Genomic DNA, 25769 nt, shown 5'->3' on the forward strand with positions numbered 1-25769 from the left:
TACAAATGTGCTCATAAAAAAAGTTACAGCCCTTTGAAGTTACAAAATGAAAATAGATTTTTTTCAATATATCGAAAACTATTGGAGATTTTTTATTGAAAATGAACATGGGGCACTCTTATGACAGGATCATCTTAAAACAAAATTATAGTAAAATTTGTCCACCTCATAAAAATTTTATGGGGGTTTTGTTCCCTTAAACCCCCCCCTCCCAAACTTTTGTGTACGTTCCAATTAATTCATTATTGTGGTACCATTAGTTAAACACAATGTTTCTAAAACTTTTTTGCCTCTTGGTATTTTTTAGATAAGCCAGTTTTTATCGGGATGCGGCTTCTTTTTTAATATGTTTACATAAAGATTTTATGGGGGTTTTGTTCTTTTAAACCCCCCACATGTTTGTGTACGTTCCCATTAAACTATTATTGTGGTACCATTAGGTAAACACAGTATTTTTAAAACTTTTTTGCCTCTTAGTCTTTTTTTGATAAGTCACCTTTTATCGAGATGTGGCTTCTTTTTCAAAATATACCTAATAATATAAATAATAAATAAATTTTCAGATTATTAACAGCTCTCTATAATCGTACTTAACCATATACAAATATGTGGTGGATTCGATAAATATTCAAAATATCTCGATAAACACTGGCTTATCGAAAAAGTACTAAGAGGCAAAAAGTTTTAAAAATATAGTCTTTACCTAATAGTGCAACAATAATAATTTAATTGAAACGTACACAAAAGTTTGGGGGGTTTAAGGAAACAAAACCCCCATAAATTTTTTATGGGGTGAACAAATTTCACTTTAATTTTTTTTTAAGATATTGCTACTATAAGTTTGCCACATGTCCATGTTCAATAAAAAATCTCTAAGAGTTTTCGATATATGAAAAAAAAATCGATTTTCAGTTTGTAACTTCAAAGAGCTGTAACTTTTTTTGTGTGCACTATTGTATATAGGTGCAATCAACCTATTTTTGACCCCAGAATCTGTGGTATAATTTATGACCAATCTTTTCGGGACACCCTGTATAAAAGTAAATTTAATTAATTGTATTTTGCTTGTAGTAGTGCATTTTAATAATTAATTTTATTTACTACAAACAATTATTTACCTTTTAATAACATAACCTTAATTTACTTTTTCTTCTTATAATTTTTTTGGGCTATGGCCTTGACAATTGTCCAGTAACCAGGACCAACATGATTGGCCAATATAATTAAAAGTGCGAAAAATGTTGCCGAGCTATGAAACCAGGTGTCGCTTTTCCGAACTTGCACGGTTCCAATAGAATATACCTCAAAATTTTCATAAAAATCGATCAAGCCGTTTCGGAGGAGTATGGCAGCTAACACTGTGACCGGAGAATTCTATATTCTATAATATATTATGTATATAGATGTAAAATATTGAGATGGCTATTAAAAAATAACGGTTGGTGACAGAAAAATTAAATTTTAGGGTTGAATGTATATTTTGGTTCTACATCATATAAAATTAAGACAAAACAGTTTGTCCAAAAGAATAAATAAATGTCGGGAGCAACCACCCTTTTCACTCAGGTTGATCGTACTAGCTCAGAAACCTTCGAGGGTTCACGTACAACTTTGCTTAAGATCATCACGTGATCAAATGCATAGTTTGCCAGTCTATAGGGTACATACATACAAACATTCATTTTTATTTATAGGTATTGATTATATCAATCTCCATCCTCCAGAATGTGTCTAAAGAACCTGTACAGATTTTCAATTTATTTATTATATAATAAACATTTCGGAAGTATTAAGGCAGCATCCTGAGTATAATAAATTTCTTTTCGTTGTCGTGTTTTTTCTATTTGTCGTTTCTATCCCTACTTTATTACAATAAATTGCTACATGAGCACACCACACACATACAAATGTGTTAGTTAGCGGTATGACGTTAATTGCAAACTACGTCCGTCCATGTAATTATTTCTGCGTCACTTGACACGTTGCACGTTACATTTTTCCCTAAAATGTGAGTAATCCCCGTTCTTTTTGATTACCGAGAGATAAATAATAGACGAAGTTAAATTGCGACACGGCGCTTGTCTTGTTTTTTAATGGATTAGGACGCGTGCTTTGTTTTGTAATGGATTACGATTTCAAACAGTGTTAGCTCAAGTCCTTTGTGCCACTTGCGTTTCAAACGTGGAAACAAAATGCATCTAAGACAGAATAGAATGCAATAGGAACGATTTACGTGAGTGATTATTTAAGTTTACGTGCTTGTACATTGTCTTTTTTCTTCGATAACGTGTGGGAGATAAGAAAAACTTCAGATTCCACTGTGATTTAGGATTTTCAATACTACTCTGGGCAGATTATCGGAGAATAGGCCATTTTTGGGAAAGGTTATTTATTAGCAATTTTATTGCTGGAATCGAATCTTATAATTGAATATATTAATAATATAGGTATGCAAAGTCCCCAGATAGTGTGCTACTTTTTTACTTTATCGTACTACATACGCAGTATGAGTATAATAGATAAAGTTATAGGATCGTGCAAAAATTTTTTTTTCAGATTTCACTTTTTTTCGACGTTTTGAGTCCCCCTGAGTCTAAAAAGCAAATAAAAAAAAACATGTCGGAAGTAGGTACGTACGTACGTATGTCGCCACCACCCAGCAAAAACTACAGGACCGATTTCGATGAAATTCGGTATGAGTAAGTTTAAGAGAATTTTGTCGAGAAACTAAGCTTTTGAAAAAAACCTCTCAAAGGGAGGCCGAAATAGGGGGGTTATTTGGGGCCCATTTTTGCAAATTTTGACCGAAACGAATGAAATTTAACTTAAAGTTAGCTCATAGATTGGTAAATAGAAATACGGAATTTGACATTTCCAAATCCAAAATGGCGGCCAGCATGGCCGACCGCCCACCCGATACATTTCCCTACCAATCTAAAAACTTGTTTAAGATAAATTTAATTTGAAAAAACATTTATATCGCCTAAAGATGGGGCTATAACAAAAATATTATGGTTTTTCATAAAAAGTTATGGGTTGCCTATATTTAAGGGGTCAAAATTTGACATAAATTTGAACTAGATTTTCTCAAAAATGACTCCAAGGAATTTGTTTATTTTTTGATATATTTTGATATCCTATCGGTAAATTGAATAACATTGGTCAGATTTCTTAACTCCTCATAGGAGGGGAGTTATGAAGTTTTTATAAAAAAATATTCGAGTGCCCGTAACTACCTCTGTAATAGAAAATAAAATTTGAAATTTGGCAGACATATATAGTACTTTGTTATCTATTAGCACAATAAATTTTACCCAAAATATGGCTTCCGGTTTAACCGGAAATGAAAAAAAAATCTTAATTTTTTACATACGCCCTGTATATTTTTACATATTTTGAAAGAATGTAAAATTATCTTTCCAATGACATAAAACTCGTTGCTGTAACTCAAAAACTCGAAAAGTTACAGAAAATTGAAATTTTGCTAGAATCTTGTGTGTGTCCCCTCTCACGCGATCATAGCAGAGCATTATTATAGGGTAGTCAATGAGGGCATTTGGCTCCGAATTCCATCCTACTACATCGATGTACTTCATATTTTACTATATAGTATAGTACTACTGATATTTTCATAGTAAGTAGGGAATAGCTCAAGAAACAAAATCTACCCTATATACTATGGCGCTTTTATCTTGGGGCAATTCCCACCCCTTCAAGGGGGTGGAAAATTTATTGGTCAAAATAAGCATGGAAGTGGCTAGAGAACCTATTTTTAAGCAAAAACTGATCTATAGTTTTTTTTGAGAACTCAATACTTTTTGAGTTATGCGTAGTTGAAAATTGGCCATTTTCATTTAAAAATGACACGTTTTCGGACGGTTTTTTGTGAATACCTTAAAAACTATGCATTAAACTAAAAACACTATATAAAATTTTTTTTAATTATAAATAACAAAGAGATTCGTTCCTTCGTAAATTTTCTATTTGTAATACAAAAAGAGATATGGTAGGTAAAAAGAGTTTGTTTTTTGGTGCATGCTCAAAGTGCTCATGCTTTTGTAGTGTTTGAAAAGGCCTTTAAAACGAGCACCGTTAAATGTCGGTTACATTCAAACTAAGCGAGATATGGTGCAAAAAAATATATGACTAATGTACTTTAAGGAAAAATGAGAAGTACATACATTTAACCCCTCATTCAGCAGAATTTAAATGCATTGTTTTTCTTTTGCAATACCTCTTAATATAGTGTTATTTCTACTTTCAAAAAGTTGGACGGGTGAAAAAAATAAGATCAAATTATAGAGCGCATTTTTAAATTTTCTTAAAATTCTTCCGTTTGCTCCATGCAATTCGAAAATAAAAATGTTCTATCCCCGAGAAGTGGTGAGAACCGCCCCCATGATAAAAGCGCCATGGTATATAGGATAGACTTTGAATTAGGAGATTGGGCTTTGGGCTACTCCCAAAATTTCATTACAATCCATGCAGTAAAATGCAAATATTGTAAACTATTAATTTCTCAGAAAAATGGACTAATTTGAAATGAAAGTATGACTAATATTCTATTGATTTATGCAATAATCTATAGTGTGTCCCCGAACATTTTCTCAAATGCGGGAATTAATGATGCGTAGAACCATAAAATATTTTCAAGTATACAAGGTGTTTCTAAAATATCAAAATAACGAGTAACTTTGTTATTTTTATAGAATGCCAGTATCTAGTACGATAACGATAATAGATCGGTACGATAAAGTTCTCGGGCGGCCCTTCCGTCCAGCGTTTTTTATAAACAAAATGGCGCCAGAAAATCGTGTTTTTTTCAAGTTTTGCTCTATACCTCCAAAGATTTTATTTTTACACCAAAAATACCCAAATAAAATTTCATCGTAATTAAATTCTGCATAGAGACGTGTTTTTCCCGATTTACTTCGACAATAATTTTCCCAGGAAAATGCGCGTTTTTCCAACAAAATCTTTAATTTTTAACTAAAATTTTAGGTAAGTAATTGTCTATCAATAATTAAATAACTTGGTAATATAAGAGCTCTTTTCATATAGATTATAATTCCAGAAGTCGATGGAAATTAAATGAACAGTTTAGCAACAATTGAATTGTTAATAAAATATTTGCGGTAGCTATAATAACCACAATAATTATGATAGATAAGAATAACGATGATTTTTGTATAAAAAGACACTGTACCAATCTAATTTACTTTACAGAATTAAAATTGGACTATTTGAGCGGCCTCAGGAATATTTTAAAATTATAAACAATTTTTTGGCTTATAAACAAATAGAATATCTCGGGAAATATTAAATTAAATCATAAAACGGTATTGAAAAAAAAAACGGCGGGACGTTTCTTTAACAAAAAACGTTTAATTGTGATAAGTGGTTCCTGAGATACAACCGGTCAAAGTTGACCGGCATTTACGGCAAAGATATAAACAATAGGATCATAATTTTCGAACCATCATCTTTTTATTTTTGTCCTCTTTCTCCACACCAATTTTTATATCTTTAAAATACTCATAACATATATTATTATAATAAAAACTATCGATATTACGAGTGAAAATTGCTAAAAATAGCAAAATTCCAATAAAAAATTAGGTTGGAGAAAATATAATCTCAAAGTTTAAAATCGGTATACGATGCATTTTCTTGGCTTCCCATGGAGCAATTATTGTCTTCATTCTTTTTTTGTTCCCAAGTAACTCGAGTAGAGCCACCTAACTAACGCATTATTAAATGCCAAAGTTGCTTTTGTTTTGTTATAATAAACTAATTTTTTGCACGATTGATCATTTTTGACTGTTTACCGTGACAGATTTTACGTCAGTAGGTGAGATTTACTAGCAACTCGACGGTAAGTAATCCAATTCGACGGTAAGTACTCCAACTCGACGGTAAGTAATTTACTTACCGTCGAGTTAAAAAATCTCTTAATTTTAATTTATTTTTTGAAAGAATAAAGAAAACTAACTAATTATTTATTAATATTGAAACTTATGTTACAATTTGTTAAATTATTTAATGAAATACCACAACTAAATAAAAACTCAATTCTCCATTGTTGTTATGCACCCTAGTTACTACCTAACAACCAAAGTATCTATCTTGATAAAATGAATGAAACTAGTCAATATGACGAAAATGTTTAATTTTATAATTTATAATGGTATCAATCGTGCAAAAAACGTTATAAACATGTCGAACGTTAAGGGTAACCGATCTCAGACAATAATTGGAGTCGTCGCTCCGCTCCTCCTCCCAATAATTGTCTTCGATCGGAATAAAACCCTTACCGTTCTCCATACTTAATATACTATATTTATTATAACAAAATTTTTAATTTGTTTAAATAAAGATTGTTTAAATAATTAAACTCTTTCAAATGACAATATTTGTGTTTTTAACGTTAAAAGGTACACTTGTAGTAGGTTTATCTAAAAAAAGTCTGCAGCTGGAAAAAATATGATGTTTATAGTCTACAGCTGGAAAATATTTCTTATAAATAAATTAATCTATCAACTAAAAAGGACAATCAATAGTTCCAGATGAAAAAAGATTTGTGTCTCAATAATAATAATATGCTTCAAACCGTGGCACCTGAGTATTATTTATACCTGATAGCTAGACAACGTTTAGGAATAAATGTTAATATAAACATTTTTAATGTACTTCAAGAAAGAAAGTGCGTCTGTGTTTATAACATAAAACTGGTTATATGGCAGAAGTATTCGTACTTTTTTACTAAAACACACACGAAATTAAGTATAAGGTAACTCGAAATATAGCGTAGTTAGACGTAATAAAAACAGTCTACGGGATAGTATAGGCTCTGAGCTTCGCTGGTGGCGTTCCTGGCGGATTACTAATTCAACTTTCACTGGTAATTTTCAAATTTATTATTTAATTGTTATCGCTTAATATTTACAACGCAAAAAATTAATTAAATTGTACTCGATTTTTTAAAGATTTTGCTAATCATTTTGACGTTCTATTGATAAAATATGAATTTCTTACTTCGGATACTTTCACAATTATCGTGTAGATGGTGCTAAGATTACCGTTTATTTCAATCAACGATATTACGGAACATTAAAAAAACTTAAATTCAGTATTTAAAACGTAAGTATATTTAAGGTAAAAATATATACCACAGCTTTGACCAACTAATATTTTTTAAAATTAATGTTTTTACTTTTAATTTTAAATTAATCACTTTGACATTTATGTCAAATTTCCAGTAAACGTTTACAGACTTGCCACTATAGTCCTGTCGCCAGGGGGGGTACAACGGCCTCGTTAATTCAGATGGACTTACTCAAGTTTTTTTTATGTATTTTGACCCGTAGAACACGAATTTTTTGGGTAACAGTTGATCCGGATGTCGATAAGATTGTTATAGACCAAGAACTTGAGGAATCAAATAACAGCGATTTTTGGCAAAACAAAACAATATTTTGTATTTTTTGGGCCATTTTAAGTAAAAAATATTTCTACAAGTTTTTTCGTAGGATGCACAGTTTTCGAGATAAACGCGGTTGAACTTTAAAAAAATCGAAAAATTGCAATTTTTGAACCCGAATAACTTTTGATTAAAAAATAAAATAGCAAGTCTGCTTACCGCATTTGAAAGTTTAAGTCAAATTATATCGGTTTTGATTATTTGCGTTGGTAAAAATTTATTTTTTTATTGTTTAACAAAGCTATAAACACGTAGGGTTTCCCGTGCTTTTACATGCGTTTTAACGCATGTAACGTAGAAATAGTCTTGATTGCACTAGTACCTATTCTACCTACTCGTTCGATTTTAAATGAGAAATCATAGAAACATCACTCACGCACTAGTTGTTTGTAGCTTTGTTTAACAATAACACAATAAATTTTTAGCAATGCAAATAACCAAAACCGACATAATTTGACTTGAACTTTCAAAGGCGCTAAGCAGAATTGCTATTTTATTTTTTAATCAAAAGTTATTCGGGTTTAAAAATTGCAGTTTTTCGATTTTTTGAAAGTTCAACCGCGTTTATCTCGAAAACTGTGCATCCTACTAAAGAACTTGTAGAAATATTTTTTGCTTAAAATGACCCAAAAAATACAAAATATTGTTTTGTTTTGCCAAAAATCGCTGTTATTTGATTCCTCAAGTTCTTGGTCTATAACAATCTTATCGACATCCGGATCAACTGTTACCCAAAAAATTCGGGTTCTACGGGTCAAAATACATAAAAAAAACTTGGGTAAGTCCATCTGAATTAACGAGGCCGTTGTACCCCCCCTGGCGACAGGACTACTACTGGTGCTCGCGAATTTGTAAATATCCCCTCTACGTACGAGCTCACAGCGTATAGGCCATATATTAGTACTGACATTAATTTGAACATAATTATGACATTTTAATACCTGATTGGGGTTTGTTTGGTCAAAACCCGATTTCATAAAATTATGTTTCGACGATTGCCTGATCAAATTAGTGTCTCCTAGGTTTGGTGAAAATTCTTTAGAGCAAGGCCGAACAATAAATGTACCTATTTGGGTTGTGACTAAGACCTTAGGTCAGACTTGAGGATTGACTTATCAAACTTGTCAAAACTGATTTGACTATAACATATGAATAAAATTAAAAAATGACTCACCGACTACGTTGAGGGTAATAAAATGACTCATCTTTGGTTCTGTGCTGACTTGACACTCATATTGTCCTGCGTCTCGGGCTTGTACGTATTTCACTTGTAGCGTCCACGTATCGGTCGCTTCTACAAAAAAGGCTTGAAACCTATCATCTGCTATAAAAGTGTACCTGAAACAAAATTATTTTGTCACTTTGACAGTTCATGTTAAATTTAATAAAAGTTAAGCAATATTTTACTGTACCCTGATTTTAAACTAGGAGGAGTAATTCAAATTTACCGCGCCGTAATGCTTGTTTGTTATTGGTCCAACCTCAGGCATGTTTACTCCACTGTTATGAAGCTTTGACACTATTGACATTTACGAAATTTTTACACTATTGGCAGTTCATAGGTTATTTAACCTACATCGGCAATATTTTGTATTTTCTGCGTTATTCCTTTTAGCCCAGTAAATGAACGGTAAATACGGCGATACCGTGTAATTTTCAGGAGCAACTCCGAATTGTATGAAATTTGGATTTAGGTTCTACTTACCCTCCACTTCAAAGTTGAAATTGTGCCGTTGGTTGCTTTTACTTGGGAGGTGACAGTCACCCCTTCTCGGGGGGTGAAAAAGTATACGTTCAAGATAAGACCGGAAGTGGATAAATTGACTGATTTTAAGCAACTTTCGCTCTACAGAGTATTTTACGTAAGTCAATACTTTTCGAGTTATTTGCGATTGAAAATGTTTATTTTTCGACAAAAAAAAAACTACGTTCTTAGGCGGCTTTTCGCAAATAAATCAAAAAGTAAATATTTTATCGAAAAAAATATCTTTAGCAAAAGTCTAGCTTAAAAAACTGAAAAAAATGGTGTATCAGTAAAGTCTATAAATCGAGTAAAAACAAAGTTGTAGCTCGTGAAAAATACGTTCTTATTCGTCTAATTCCAAATCTAATATTTCAAGGTGAAATCACCGGAAAATTAAGCACTTTTCGGAAAAAACCCATTTAAACTTTTTTAAAGTGTTTAAGAAAAGCTTTATTTTAATTGTTTATAAAAGTTTCTAGCATTAAAAATAAGCGAGTTACGCTTAAAATAAAGTCGCCCCCTTTTTTTGTAAAAAAATCATGAAAATTTTCCAGTGTTTAGCTCCCCAAAATGAAATTAATCGTTACCGCTTTACAAACAATTTACTTACTTATCAATTTTTTATATGATCTGTCAGTTTCACCGGTTTAAAGTGCTTTTTTTGAAAGGGGTATAGTTGAAAAAACTTGAACGGGTCACTAATCACTAGTGTATGCAAATTTTGAACAGCGATATCTTAACCAATTCTTGTCTTACGGAAAATCAAAATGAAACTAGATAAATATTATTTATAATAGCAAAACCTACATTTTTTACTCTTTAAGATTTTTCTTATCACTAATACTTTTTAAGCTATTTTAAAAAAAGAAAATTTTTCAAAAATTTTTAGAAAATTTTTTTACTATAATCCCAAATTTTTTCGAAGATAAGCACTTCAAACCAATCAAACTTACAGATTATATAAACCATACACATACAGCTAAAATAAATGGTAAAGCGGTAACGATTAATTTTATTTAGGGTGCTAAATATTGGGAGATTTTCACGATTTTTTTGAAGTTATGTTTATTGACAGTATGGCGTTTAGTTGCTGAATCTTTCAAGTTATGTATAAATATATTAGTGCAAGAAAAGGCGTGAAAAGAATATATTAGTGTTTTTAGTAAATTTATTTATTATAATTTTTGTGTCTTTGGATTTGTCTTCTTCAGGATTAAGATAAGTATTATTAAAACATTTTATTGTATATTTATTATATTTGTCTGTTTGTTTCCGTGAATTGTAATTAGGTACGTCCGAACCGATACACAGTCCTCGTAGCGTATTTGCTATAGCATTCGGCCAGAGATCGAGAGGTCTTGAGTTTGAGTCCGGAACAATCCTATACTTTATTTTATTTTTTTGAAAGCGGTAAACACAAAATTAGTTTGGTGTTTAAAAAAATTAAAACAAACTGTTTAAAGTATATTTATTTTTAAGAAATCATATAATAGAGGTATAATTTCCTACGTGCGTACAAAGTACACACACATTCTTTTTTTTTATAAAAAAAGGGGCCAACTTGTTTTTCAGTGTAACTCGTTTATTTTTGATGCTAGAAATTTTTTTAGAAAACAAATGTAAAGCTTTTTTAAATACTTTAAAAATGTTAATAAGGTTTTCCCGAAAAGTGCTTAATTTTTCGGTGATTTCAGGTTTACTTATTCGATTTGGAATTAGACGAATAAGAACGTATTTTTTATGAGCTTTAACTTAGCTTTTGCTCCATTTATAGACTTAACTGATACACCATTTTTTCGTTTTTTTATAAGCTACACTTTTACTAAGAATTATTTTTTCGATAAAATATTTACTTTTCAGTTAGACGCGAAAAACCGTCTGAAAACGTAGTTCTTTTGTCGAAAAATCAACATTTTCAATCGCGAATAACTCGAAAAGTATTGACATAAAAAACTTTATCGAACAAAAGTGCTTATAATCTGTGAATTTATCCATTTCCAGGCTTATTTTAAACACGGGTTTTTTATCCCCCCAAGAAGGGGTGACTGTCACCCCCCAAGTAAAAGCAACCAACGGCAGAAATTCAATTTTTAAGTGAAGGGTAAGTAGAACCTAAATCAAAATTTTCATGCAATTCGGAGTTGCCCCTGGAAATTACACTGCAAAACGGTCATTTATTGGGCTATTTAACTTTTAGATTTTTAGTGTGCTTTTATATAAAAAACAATTTATTTTTGTTTTCAGAACTCTTAAGCGACCTGTTAGTATAATATAATATTTATGGATACCCGTTGAGGGCCGACATGATCAACCAAAAAAGATGTACTTGGTGATATTTCTAGTGTCATTTTTGGGTGTGAATCTGTCTTTTGAGTTTATTTCTCCTGGTTTAAAAACAGGGTATAACTTTGAACAAGATCTTTGTGTGCAACTGTTGGTAATGGATGTTTTTTTTAGGTATAGAAATGTAAGTTGGCAACAATTTTTAACTGACGGTCATTTTGACAGGTGTCAAGGGTTCAGCTGTCATATTTGGCTTGATTTTTTCATTTCAGTATAGACTGACACCTGGAAAACGCTTCCGATTTTTGTAAATTTATTTTGAAAATCATGGTTCTTTTCGAAATACGTAGTTATCGCGCACTACACACATTTTATGATCAACATCCATCAGAGCAATCAACTTGATTAACCATGGAACGTTTTCGCACCATGTTTACTTTAAATAATTATACGCAGTGGCGTAACAAACTCCGTCGCCCCCCTCCCCCCCGAAAACTTGGAAAGGGGGCCCCTTTAAAAAATTACTAAATGTGACATGTAACAAATACGGCGATACCGTGTAATTTTCAGTGTCACCACCGAAGTGGTCAACTCAATACTTTTCGAGTTATTTATGAGTGAAAATGTTTGTTTAACAAAAGAACCACGTTTGCAGGCGGATTTTCGCAAATAAATCAAAGAGTAAGTATTTGATCGAAAAATATTGAGCAAAAATGTACAGTATAAAAAAAATGAAGTCTATCGACCCAGTAAAAGCAAAGCTGTAGCTCATAAAAAATTTTTCTTATTCGTCAAATTCCAAATCGAATATTTCAACGCGAAATAACCAAAAAATGAAGTACCTACTTTTCGGAGAAAACTCATTAAAACTTTTTTAAAGTGTTTGAAGAAAGCTTTATTTTTATTTTTAGAAAAGTTTCTAGCATCAAAATTAAGCGAGTTACGCTCAAAATACAGTTAACCCCATTTTTTGGTAAAAATTGTGAAAATATTCCCATATTTAGCACTCCAAATGAAACTAATCATTATCGCTTTACAAATTACTTAAACTTTTTTTATATAACCTGTAAGTTTCACCGGTTCAAAGTGCTCACAAATTTTTGAAACGGTTCTAGTTAAAAGGGCTTGAACGAGTCATTAATCACAAGTGTATGCAAATTTTGAACAGCCATATCTTAACCAATTTTTGTCTTACAGAAAAACAAAATAAAGCCAAAATATTTATAAAAGCAAAACTTACATTTATTTATTTTTTAAGGTTTTTCGTATCACTAATACTTTATAAGTTATTTTGAAAAAAGGGCATTTTTCAAAATAAAATAACTTTTTTTACTATAAAACCAAATTTCGATTTGACCTTATAAAAGAACTTCAAACCAGTCAAACTTACAGATCCTATAAACAATAAATTTAAAGTAAATGGTAAAGCGCTAACGATTAATTTAATTTGGGTGCGAAATAGGGGGAGATTTTCACGATTTATTCTTACCGAAAAAAAAAAATGGGCCAATTTTATTTTGAGCGTAACTCGCATAGTTTTGGTGCTAGAAACTTTTATAAAAAATAAAAACAAAGCTTTTGTGAAACATTTAGAAAAAAGTTTTAATAAGTTTTCCCCGAAAAGTGCTTCATTTTTTGGTTATTTCAAGTTAAAATATTCGATTTGGAATTGGACGAATAAGAACAATTTTTCATGAGCTACAACTGTGCTTTTACTGCGTCGGTAGACATCATGAATACCACACCATTTTTTTTTTTGTATTTTATAAGCTACTTTTTTGCTGCAAATATTTTAATATCCAATATTTAATTAGATAAAAAGTCTATTTTTGAGTTACTTACGAAAAAACCGTCTGAAAACGTGGTTTTTTGTTGAAAATAAACATTTTCACTCGCAAATGACTTGAAAAGTATTGACATAGATAAAGAAACTATATATAATAAAAGTTGCTTATAATTAGTCAATTTATCCATTTCCAGACTTATTTTAAACGTATGTTTCTCACCCCCGAGAAGGGGTGACTTTCACCCCCGAAGTTAAAGCAACCAACGGCACAAGTCCAACTTTTTAGTGGAGGGTAGCTAATAGTACCTAAATCCAAATTGCCAAACAAATACGTCCGTTGTGACGCTGATAATTTTACACTCCAAAGTCGTCATTTACTGAGTTATTAGTGTATTCATGCATTGTTTATGACAGCTTACATTTTTCATCTTTATTGGTATAGAATAAAATACAACAAAATGTACTAAATGATTACATGATTACATTATTGATTATTAGGATTACATTATTATTCTAACTTTCTTCGTGCACTACTATCAGCGAATATATCTACAATTTTATTAATTCGGATGATAACTTCATTTTCAATACTCCACTGCTTAAAAAACGTTGCGTACGTATTATGTATGCGTAAAATAATATAACAACAGCACATTTTTACATAAGACGACAAGATGGGGCCCCTGACATATTGCCCCCCCCCGCAAGCTTCATGCTGCGGGGGCCTCGGTTACGCCTCTGATTATCTCCTCCTCAGTCGTTTTCTCATTGCCGAGTGTCGTAATTCCCTATAATACGAGCAACTATCTCTTTCCTTCGGCTTTTGATTATACGCATCCACATAGATGTCGTACAGTGCGTACAGAAGAAGGTTTTGCTGCTGTAGAACGTAGCATAGATGCTGACCCGAATCAGTCTATCTACCATCGCGTGGACAGCAGTTGGATCTGTGTCCATCCACTTTATGGATGATTTTGCGGAAAATTCTTGGTTTGCAAAGTTACAGAATTCAACTAGTGAATTAAAGCTACACGATCACCTATCAATGCGTAGATTCAGTGAATGGGCCTAATACGTGATTGCCGTTGATCCCAATTTTCATAAGCGAATTTTGTTAAGCGATGGAGCTTACTTTTAATTGAACTGTCGTATTTAGAGTGGAGATAATCGTCAAGTATATGTTGAAATACCATTAGATCCAGAAAAACTGACTGTTTGGCGTGCTTTATGAGCTGGTGGATCCATTGGTCCGTATTCTTAAACAACGATGCTGGCCAGAAGAGTACAGTCCATGGTGACCGCTGTAGAGCCATGATTACTGACTTTTGATTCCTTAATTGAACAACCATGATGTGCAAGAGCTGTGATTTCAACAACAAGGCGGCATGTCACACCACACATGCCACAATTGACTTATTGAAGGAAACGTTTGGTAACCGCATAGTTTCACGTTTCGGACTTGTAAATTCGCCTCCACGATTGGTTGCATGTCTTTTTGAGAGGAAATTCAACAATGCTGTTTCAAAATTCGTTCAAATACAAGAAATGTACAGTCTTCTTCTTCTTCTTTCTTCTTCCTTCTTGTATGTAGGCTTTAAAGGGTGTTTCTTCTTCAACATTAGCCTCCTAAATTGTTTAAGTTATCGCACTGTCTTTTTCTTGGTCTGCCAATACTTCTTCGTCCATTTGGTGACTTATCTCATGCTATTCGTACTATCCTATTCTCTGCCATTTTACTAATGTGTTCGTTCCACTCCTGTTTCCGTTTTGTCACCCATCCATTTATGTCTTCTACATTGCATGATCTTCTTATGTTTTCGCTTCTCTCCCTATCCAACAGACTTTTCCCTGATATTAGTCGAAGTATTTTCATCTTTGTTGTTTCTAGTAGTCGTCTCGTTTTAGATGTGTCAGGTCTTATCTCCGTCGTGTATGTCAATATAGGTCTAATTGTTGCTTTATAGATTATTGCTTTTGTGTCTTGTCTTAGGTGTTTGTTCTTCCAGATTGTGTCACTAAGAGCTCCCGCCGCTTTACTTGCTTTTAAGCTTTGTTGTCGTACTTCCTCTTCAACATCTCCGTAACTGGTTATATCTATTCCCAGATATCTAAACCTTGCTTCCTGCTTTATTATTTTCCCATCAATTTCGATTTTACGTCGTAGTGGGTATTTAGATGTTGTCATACATTTGGTTTTTTCTGCTGATATTTTCATTTTGTATTTTTTGGATGTTGTATTGAACATGTGTGTTAATCTTTGGAGATCGTCTTCTGTCTCGGCGATTAATGCGGCGTCGTCTGCCTAATATAATATTTGGATTTCTTTGTTCCTCATTCTGTAACCATGACCTTTACGTACTGCTTCTATTATTTCGTCCATTACTATATTAAAGAGCAGTGGGCTTAACGAGTCACCTTGTCTGACTCCGCTGTATAGGGCTTTTCATTCACAGTCATTTTTTTCGAGGTTCTGTCATGTGCCACATAATATTAATATATCTACGTCATACGTTATTGCTATATACAATGATACAAACCAAAGACGTATGACGTAGATATATTAATATTATGTGACACATGACAGAAGCTCGAAACAAATGACAATCGATGAAAAGCCCTATTGTACTGGTATAAACTGTGTGTTAGTTTTCCATTTATCTTTGCCTGTATTCGATTATGGAAGTAGATGTTTTGGATGGTTTGTATACTATTGATTGGTATGTTTCTTCTATACAGTAAGTGTAAGACGTCTCCGACTTGGATGCGATCGAAAGCCTTTGTCAGGTCTATAAAACATAGATATGCTGGTTTATTGTACTCGATGGCCTTTTCTGTGATTTGTCTCAGTACAAATACAGTGTCCACGCAGGATCTTCCGGATCTACATCCTTGTTGTTCATCTGATAAAGTTGTTAGTTTATTGATTTTGTTGGTTAGGACTTTTGTGGTTAGCGTAAGTGCGGTGTTCAGTAGATTTATACCTCTATAATTGTTGGGGTCTTCTTTGTCTCCTTTCTTGAACATTGGTATCCATTATCTGGAAATGTATAGTGATTGAAATAATTCTTCAAAATTTTTAACAGTGTAACAGTCCTGAGTTTACTCCCTTCGCTGAACAAAGTTAGATAATGAGATATTAAAGCTGCAATGAAACCTACATTTTTAAAAGTTCATATTATCTCTCAGAAACTACTAATTAAATCACACAGCTAGAGCTTAATAGTTTTAAGCAAGAAATTAATTAATATATAGTTATTCAGCTACTTATAAACTAGAAAAGTCCCTGGAGCTGTTCGCGCTTGAACAAGTAAATCATTCTAGCTAATAGTAATAATGAGCATTTGAGAAGTTTCAAATATAATCCTAAATAATGAGGGTGATGCTACTTAGCGCACTTAATTTATCTAAATTCTCGAGAGATCAAAGGGCTGAATCGGTGAGTTCAGTGATAATCGAAAACTACCAGGGTTTTTCGAAAATTATGAAAAATGTTCAAGATATAAGTATTATCGTTTCTCTAGATTTTCCTAAACTTTTTTTATTTTTATTTTCTTATTTAGCCTGTATAGAAGTAGTCGCAAAATAGTGCGGCAGATTCGTGCAAATATTATAAGAATTGCACATTTAATGATACAAGCATATAATTTGGACCACATATACTACACATATAAAGGTTCAAATTTAGATAGGAGGCCATCTTAGATTTTGCCTTTTACAAAAATGGCGGGGATTCAAAATGGCGAATATACATATGTGACTAATAGCACGATAACTTTTGAACGAGACTTCAGATTTCAACCAAATTTGGCATATAGGTTCTTTTTTTGATGTATAAGATCGAAGTCTTGAACAGGAAAAATCGGTTTACCAGAAGTTGTGTTTTTCCTGTTTTTTTATGTAAAAATATGTTGTTTTTTATTAATTATTTCACCCTGTATGTATTAATTTTTCAAATAGTTAATACGGCCATTAAAAAGAGCGTAAAAATATTTTTTAGAAAATATTTTTAACTTTTTAGTTATGTTAATTACCATTTATTAAGTGCAAAACGTATCTTCACATGTACCTTTATGCGGCAGATTCGTGCAAATATTATAAGAATTATTGTGCATTTAATGGTAGAAGCATATAATTTGGACCACATATACTACACATATAGAGGTTCAAATTTAGATACGAGGCCATCTCAGTTTTTGTTCCTTTTACAAAAATGGCGGACATTCAAAATGGAGACTATACATATGTGACTAATAGCACGATAACTTTTGAACAAGATGTCAAATTTCAACCAAATTTGGTATATAGGTCCTTTTTTGGATGAATAAGAACCGGAAGAATCGGTTCACCAGAATTTGTGTTTTTACTGTTTTTTTTTTATGTAAAAATATGTTGTTTTTTTGTATGTAATTTTTCAAAAAGGTGATACCGGCGTTGAAAAGAGCGTAAAAATATTTTTTAGGAAATATTTTCAACTCTTTAGTTATATTAATTACCATTTAAAACATGCATAACGTATCTTCACATCTAGGTACCTATGCGCGGCAGATTCGTGCAAATAATAATATAAGAATTATTGTGCATTTAATGGCAGAAGCATATAATTTGGACCACACATACTACACATACAAAGATTCAAGTTTAGATATGAGGCCATCTCAGATTTAGTCTTTTACAAAAATGGCGGGCATTCAAAATGAATCTGCCGCTTATAAGTACATGTGAACATACGTTATGCATTTATTAAATGGTAATTAACGTAACTGAAAAGTTCAAAATATTTCCTAAAAAATATATTTACACTATTTTCAATGGCGTTATTACCTTTTTGAAAAATTTATATATACAGGGTGAAAGAATTGAAAAAGAAACAACATATTATTACATAAAGAAAAAACAGTAAAAACACAAATTCTGGTAAACCGATTCTTCGAGTTCAAGACGTCGATATTATTCATCAAAAAAAGAACCTATATACCAAATTTGGTTGAAATTTGACGTTTCTGTTGTGAAAAACACAACTTCGTAAACCGATTCTTCCGGTTCAAGACCTCGATATTATACATAAAAAAAAGAACCTATATACCAAATTTAGTTGAAATCTGAAGTCTCGTTCAAAAGTTATCGTGCTATTAGTAACAATGTATAGTCGCCATTTTGAATCCCCGCCATTTTTGTAAAGGGCAAAATCTGAGATGGCCTTATATTCTTTTTCTCATGATCATCTTTCAGTGCGTCACAGTTTTTCGATTTCTCTCTAACGCATTAAATTGTATGTGACAGAAAAAAAGGCACGTCTGTGAATACTTTGGTAATTATTCTAGTTTGGTGATTATTCTAGTTGTCGATAGATGGCGCCATAATCAAAAAAGAATTATTTATTAAATAAAATAATACTATTATCAATATAATCTGTACAATTTATAAGACTATACAAATGAAAGAAAATACCATTTTATAAATGCAATAGACAAAATTGATTTGGTTTTATTCCAAATTGAAAATAAAATTTGACAACTGTCAGATTTAACTAAAATGTCACGTTAGAATAAATGTCATAAATGTGTATTATCACGGACTTACCTTTTTTTCTATAATTTGTGACGCACTGAAAAATGTTCATGAAAAGGAGAATATCTAAATTTGAACCTTTATATATGCAGTATATGTGGTCCAAATTATACAGGGTGTAACGAAAATACAGGTCATAAATTAAATCACATATTCTGAGACCAAAAATAGTTCGAATGAACCTAACTTACCTTAGTACAAATATGCACATAAAAAAAGTTACAGCCCTTTGAAGTTACAAAATGAAAATAGATTTTTTCGAATATATCGAAAACTATTAGAGATTTTGTATTGAAAATGGACATGTGGCATTTTTATGGCAGGAACATCTTAAAAAAGAATTATAGTGAAATTTGTGCACCCCATAAAAATTTTATGGGGGTTTTGTTCCCTTAAACCCCCCCAAACTTTTGTGTACGTTCCGATTAAATTATTATTGTGGTACCATTAGTTAAATTCAATATTGCTAAAACTTTTTTGCCTCTTAGTATTTTTTCGATAGGGCAGTTTTTATCGAGTTGCGGCTTCTTTTTTAATATGTTTACATATATTTTTTTTGGGGGTTTTGTTCCTTTAAACCCCCCAAATGTTTGTGTATGTTCCAATTAAACTTTTAATGCGGTACCATTAGTTAAACACAGTGTTTTTAAAACTTTTTTGCCTCTTTGTATTTTTTCAAAAAGGCACTTTTTATCGAGATATTACTTCTTTTTTAATATGGTTCAAAATATACCTAAAAATGTAAATCATAAATAAATTTTCATATTATTACCAAGTCTCCATAATCGTACTTAGCCATATACAAATATGTGGTGGATTTGACAAATATTCAAAATATCTCGATAAAAACTGACTTTTCGGAAAAGTACTGAGAGGCAAAAAAGTTTTTAAAATATTGTGTTTAACTAATGGTACTACAATAATAATTAAATTGGAACGTACACAAAAGTTTGGGGGGGGGGGTTTAAAGGAACAAAACCCCCATAAAATTTTTATGGGGTGTCCAAATTTCACTATAATTTTTTCTTAAGATACTACTACCATAAGAATGCCACATGTCTATTTTCAATAAAAGATCTCTAACAGTTTTCGATATATTGGAAAAAATCGATTTTCATTTTGTAACTTCAAAGGGCTGTAACTTTTTTATGTGCACATTTGTACTAAGGTAAGTTAGGTTCAATCGAACTATTTTTGGTCCCAGAATATGTGATTAAATTTAGGACCTGTATTTTTGTTACACCCTGTATACTTCTATCATTAAATGCACAATTGTTTCACACATGTGTCCCAAAGTAAATAAAATAACAAAAATAAAATATGTTATTGAATTTTTTTATAAATTGTTTATTTATTTATTAATCAATAATAATAAAAGAATTTATTAAGCTACTTCAAATGTAGCTGTAATTGTGCACAAAAATTTTGAAGCAAAACTTACATTTGACATTCTATATATTTGATAACGTCAAATTTTATAATAAAACCCGTAATCGGAACAGTAGCCACGTTCTGTCAGTTGTTGTTGCGTGAAATAGATTTCCGACTTATTTCGTATGCTTTAAATGATGACGCACGTGTAAAGACTGGCGGACTCAACTGTATAAGGCTTTCAAGCAAATTTGAGCTATAAACATTTATACTTTAATTAACAATAATGATAGAAGAACTTAAAAGAAACAGAAACATTTTGAGCTTAGGAAAATGTTCGTAAGTTTATTTTTGGCCAAGATATCGATATTTTAATAGCGCGGTCTGAGGAGCAAGATCGGCTCACAAGTTCGGAGAACTTCACGATGCAAATTATAATTTCTATGTATATATATAGGTTATCTTCATTTTTCATTTTTGAAGATTCTAATAAAATTTTATCATATAATTCTTACAATTAAATCATCATACTGTACCTCGTATCCCCTTTCATTCTATTTTCTTTGTCTTCTATGTTTTGTACTAAATGAGAAAAAAAACATTAAAAACTAATATTTCAGAAATATAACTAAAAAGTAAGTTGATACTATTTATTAATACTATTTTTACAAAACATTTTCTTTCATGAATCTGTATCGAGATATACAGGGAATCTCAACTTTTTTAATAAATAACTGCATAAGTTCTTAGAGCAATTTTTACAGTTACATGGTGGTACTAATTCTGTTCTTGTAGGCAGTAAAACTAAAACTTTCTGGGGCTTCAGAGTCTAATTATCTATATGATATCCATATAAAGTGGATCTAGTTCTTTTGCAGGATCATTAAGGCACGTCAATTGTGTGTATGCCGCTACAACATACATAAATGCTCGTTTTATATGCAATGATGATGCTGCAAAAGAACTCGATCCATTTTTATATGGATATTACATATTGGCTCATTTGCATGCGTAGAAGCCGAGTTACGATCGATAAAGCGTGGAAAAAAATACTTACTTGACTGTGAGCCGATCTTGCGCCTCATAGCGCGCCATTCAAATATCGATATCTTGACCAAAAATAAACTTACGAACATTTTCATAAGCTCCAATTGTTCCTTTTGAGTTCTTCTATGATTATTGATAATTAAAGTATAAATGTTTACAGCTCTTTACTTGAAACCCTTATAAACAAATTAATGTACAATTTTTTTAGGAAAATTATAATTTCAAATGGATATAACTTTAAAACAAATAAGGATAAAGTAATTTAACAAACTTTGTTTGGAAGCCTATTAATGAAGCTTTAAAATAAGACCTTCTGGGGCTCGTTTTCATGCGTAAAAGCCGAGTTACGATCGATAAATCTTCGAAAAATACTTATTTTGCAATTTGCATTTTGCATTGTCCCCTAATTTTACAATATATTGAGTTCTAATTGTTGGATTTAAGTTTAGTAAACGTTTTTTTCTTCATTTTTTATTAACGAACAAATTTTATTTGAAACCTTATTTTTTATCTCTTTGAGTTTATGAGAAAGAGCCTTATAAACAATTAAATTGTTTATAACAATTTTTTGACCACTCATATCTAAATCCACCCTCGAAATTCGTAATCAGCATCCAAAAATTCATAAGAAACCGTTGAGTTTGTCCATCAGAATTGAAAAGGACACGGTGACCCCTCTGGCGCCTAGACTATACGGGACGGCTGTCTCTCGCGGCAGAATTTTATGGCAATGGTATTTCAAAAGCTATTTCACCGCTATGATAAGTAACTGAATTTGTTGGGAAATTATGTAGAGAGATAGTATTTGAGCGTCTCTTTCAAATATATACAATAAAATTTTTTTCTTGTACTTGTTTTTTCTATTCCAAAACGTAACGTACTTTTTGGATCGCCTCCGTATATGTAGATGTAAATATCATCAGCACAAGTCGCATCAAGAAAAAATATTCTGAAGAAATTAACAACGACTCATTACAGGGTGCACTAGACCTGCCGCAGTAATTACAATCTACTTTATCACAGGAATACCTTTCAACCCTTTACCGATTATTTGATGACAAATCTCATTCGCTTCCAGTTGAACCAACCAGATTGTATCATGTGATCAATTTCTCTATCTAGTGTCCCATTTTCTGTTATCTACGAGCCAAGGTATTTAAATGTTCCTAACCGTTCTAGTTTTTTCCAAGTAATTCGATATCTTCAACCATTCCTGTTCCTCCCAACCACGTATATTCGGTTTTAGACCTGGTAATCCTTTGTCTTCAATAGCTCTTCTCCAACCCTCCAACGTGCTAGTAACCATGTTTGTTCCTTACTAATAACCAAATATGTATTGTGATAATTATTTTCTTTTCTTTTCTTTTCTTTTCTTTTCTTTTCTTTTCTTTTTTCTTTTCTTTTCTTTTCTTTTCTTTTCTTTTCTTTTCTTTTCTTTTCTTTTCTTTTCTTTTCTTTTCTTTTCTTTTCTTTTCTTTTCTTTTCTTTTCTTTTCTTTTCTTTTCTTTTCTTTTCTTTTCTTTTCTTTTCTTTTCTTTTCTTTTCTTTTCTTTTCTTTTCTTTTCTTTTCTTTTCTTTTCTTTTCTTTTCTTTTCTTTTCTTTTCTTTTCTTTTCTTTTCTTTTCTTTTCTTTTCTTTTCTTTTCTTTTCTTTTCTTTTCTTTTCTTTTTTCTTTTCTTTTCTTTTTTCTTTTCTTTTCTTTTCTTTTCTTTTCTTTTCTTTTCTTTTCTTTTCTTTTTTCTTTTCTTTTCTTTTTTCTTTTCTTTTCTTTTCTTTTCTTTTCTTTTCTTTTCTTTTCTTTTCTTTTCTTTTCTTTTTTCTTTTCTTTTCTTTTCTTTTCTTTTCTTTTCTTTTCTTTTCTTTTCTTTTCTTTTCTTTTTTTTTCTTTTCTTTTCTTTTCTTTTCTTTTCTTTTCTTTTCTTTTCTTTTCTTTTCTTTTCTTTTCTTTTCTTTTCTTTTCTTTTCTTTTCTTTTCTTTTCTTTTCTTTTCTTTTCTTTTCTTTTCTCTTCTTTAGGAAAACTTTCTCCCTCATACATATCCTTCACGAGTCTTACGTAGGTACTTTCAGGAACCCTTTTCTCTCTCATACATCTCCATACCTCTTGTATAGAAACTACGTCGAATGCCTTCTCAAGATCTATAAATACCTAATCTGATACACATTCTCTTTGTTGGAACAGGTAATAATCGGGTGATCGTCGTATATTCCGTAGCCGTAAAATCCACTAAGCAATACCATTATTTAAAAAATCCCATCGAGTTAAATCAGTGTAAACATAATAAAATAGAAACTGAGTTTATTTGATTTGTTTTATCCAATATAACTCTCGATCGTTTTCTATCTCGCGAAAAATAGATCTACCGATTTAAAAACCAAATAAAATCGAATAAGCATAATAAAGTTACGGTGGCACTGCAATCTGTTTTATTGGTCTCATTTTAAATTCATTGTAAGTTATCAGGCGAGGTTATATCACTCGCGTTCGGAGGCATCGAATTGTGTAATGAGAAGTTACTAATACGAATGACACTTCACTTGTCGAAGTAGATATAAATTTCATGACATTTTTTTATATGTTTCTTTTTCTCGCCGGATCTCTGGAGGTGCTTATTCAGAAAAAGAATATGGTTAAATTTTTCAGATGCGAAAAATAATTGATTTTTCACTATATCAAATCCTAAATTATCACTTCTTTAGACATACAGACATTTTTCAGCAATAAAACAAATATAACTCTCTCTAATAGAATAGAATAGAAATATAATAGAAATATGAGAAGAATAAAATGGAAAGCCCACATAAGCCAAATGACAACAAATAGGGTAGTCAGGACAGCGAGAGATGGTTCCCCAATAGGAAGACGATAAGTGGGAAGATAGTCCGTTCTTTAAAGGTAAAATATTGCAAAACCTCTAAATTTTAAAGAACCGCTTGAATTGACATGAAATTTGGCATACACATACCTAACAAGTCAAAGAAAAAAAGTGATATTGTGCCGATATGTGCTTTTGCCCCGGGGGTGGTTTTCACCCCCTCTTGGGGGTTAAAAATATTCGTCCAAAGTAAGTCCGGAAATGAATAAACTGACTAATTATAAGTAGCTTTTGTTCTATAGAGTTTTTTCACTAAGTCAATATTTTTCTAGTTATTTGCCAGTAAATATGTTCATTTTTTCAACAAAATAACCACACTTTTAGACGGTTTTTTGCAAATAACTCAAATAGTAAAAAACAAATTTTGTCGAAAAAAACATTCTTAACAAAAATATAGCATGTAAAAAATTTAAAAAAATGGTGTATATATCACCTCTGTATACCTAGTAGAAGCAGAGTTATAGCTAATTAAAAATAGGTTCATATTCGAAAAATTCCAACTGGAATACTTTAACGTGAAATAACAAAAAATGAAGCACATTTCGGGGAAAACTTATTACAACTTATTTAAAGTATCAAAAAAGCTTCATTTTTGTATTATAAAAAAAATTTCTAGCATCAAAAGTAAACAAGTTAGGCTTAAAATAAAGTTAGTCCCTTTTTTTTTAACAGAAAAACAAAAAAATACATGATATTCAGAAAAGCAATGCTGACTTTTTTTGTTTTTCGAGATTTTTGGTATCTAACAATTTTTAAGTTATTTTGAAAAAAATCATATTTTTCAAAATTAAAATTTTTAAAAATTTCACTTTTAAAACCAAATTTTTTTCAAAAATAAGCACTTTGAATTGATGAAACTTACAGATCATATGTTATCATATCATATATTATATCATATCATATATTACAACATAAGTAAAATAATTTGTAGAGCGGTAACGATTTATTTCATTTAAGTTGCTAATTAGGGGGTGGTCTTCCCGATTTTTTTTTGCCAAAACAAAAGGGACCAACTTTATTTTGAGCGTAATTTGTTTAAATTTAATGATAAAAGCTTTTTATAAAAAAATAAATAAAGCTCTTTTTAAACACTTTAAAAAAGTTATAATGGATTTTCCCCAAAAACTCCTTAATTTTTTGGATATTTCACTTCGAAATTTGGTGAATATGAATCTATTTTTCATTGGCAATAACTCTGGTTTTACGAAGTGCAGAGGCCTAACGCGCACACCATTTTTTTTTACTTTTGTACAGGCCATATTTTTGCCTAGAACCTTTTTTTCGACAAAATAGTTACTTTTTGAGTTATTTGCGAAAAACCGTCAAAAAATGTAGTTTTTTTTTATTCTGGCCTTTGTTCAGAACCTTTAGCCACGTAACTACATAAAAATGTAGTTATTTTGTTAAAAAATGAACATATTCACTCGCAAATAACTCGAAAAGTGTTGACTTGGCGAAAAAGCTCTATAAACAAAAGTTACTTAAAATTAGTCACTTCATCCATTTCTGGACTTATTTTGGACTTATATTTTTTCGCCCCCAATAGGGGGTGAAAGTCACCCCCAGGGCAAAAGCACACATCGGCACAATATCACTTTTTTCTTTGACATGTAAG

General features: G+C 31.2%; 1 protein-coding gene across 11 annotated transcripts in view; it reads right to left on the reverse strand.

The window, feature by feature from the left end:
- Positions 1–25769, reverse strand: part of LOC114326616 (hemicentin-2-like) — a 1177760-nt gene that overhangs the window by 37597 nt on the left and 1114394 nt on the right. For all 11 annotated transcript variants that reach the window (XM_050647788.1, XM_050647791.1, XM_050647781.1 and 8 more), the window contains one exon: positions 8655–8818. In XM_050647788.1, the coding sequence (XP_050503745.1) occupies positions 8655–8818 (164 nt within the window). The remainder of the gene's footprint in view (positions 1–8654; positions 8819–25769) is intronic.

Source organism: Diabrotica virgifera, chromosome 3 (genome assembly GCF_917563875.1).
Source record: "Diabrotica virgifera virgifera chromosome 3, PGI_DIABVI_V3a".
In the NCBI taxonomy this organism is placed as follows: Eukaryota; Metazoa; Arthropoda; class Insecta; order Coleoptera; family Chrysomelidae; genus Diabrotica; species Diabrotica virgifera.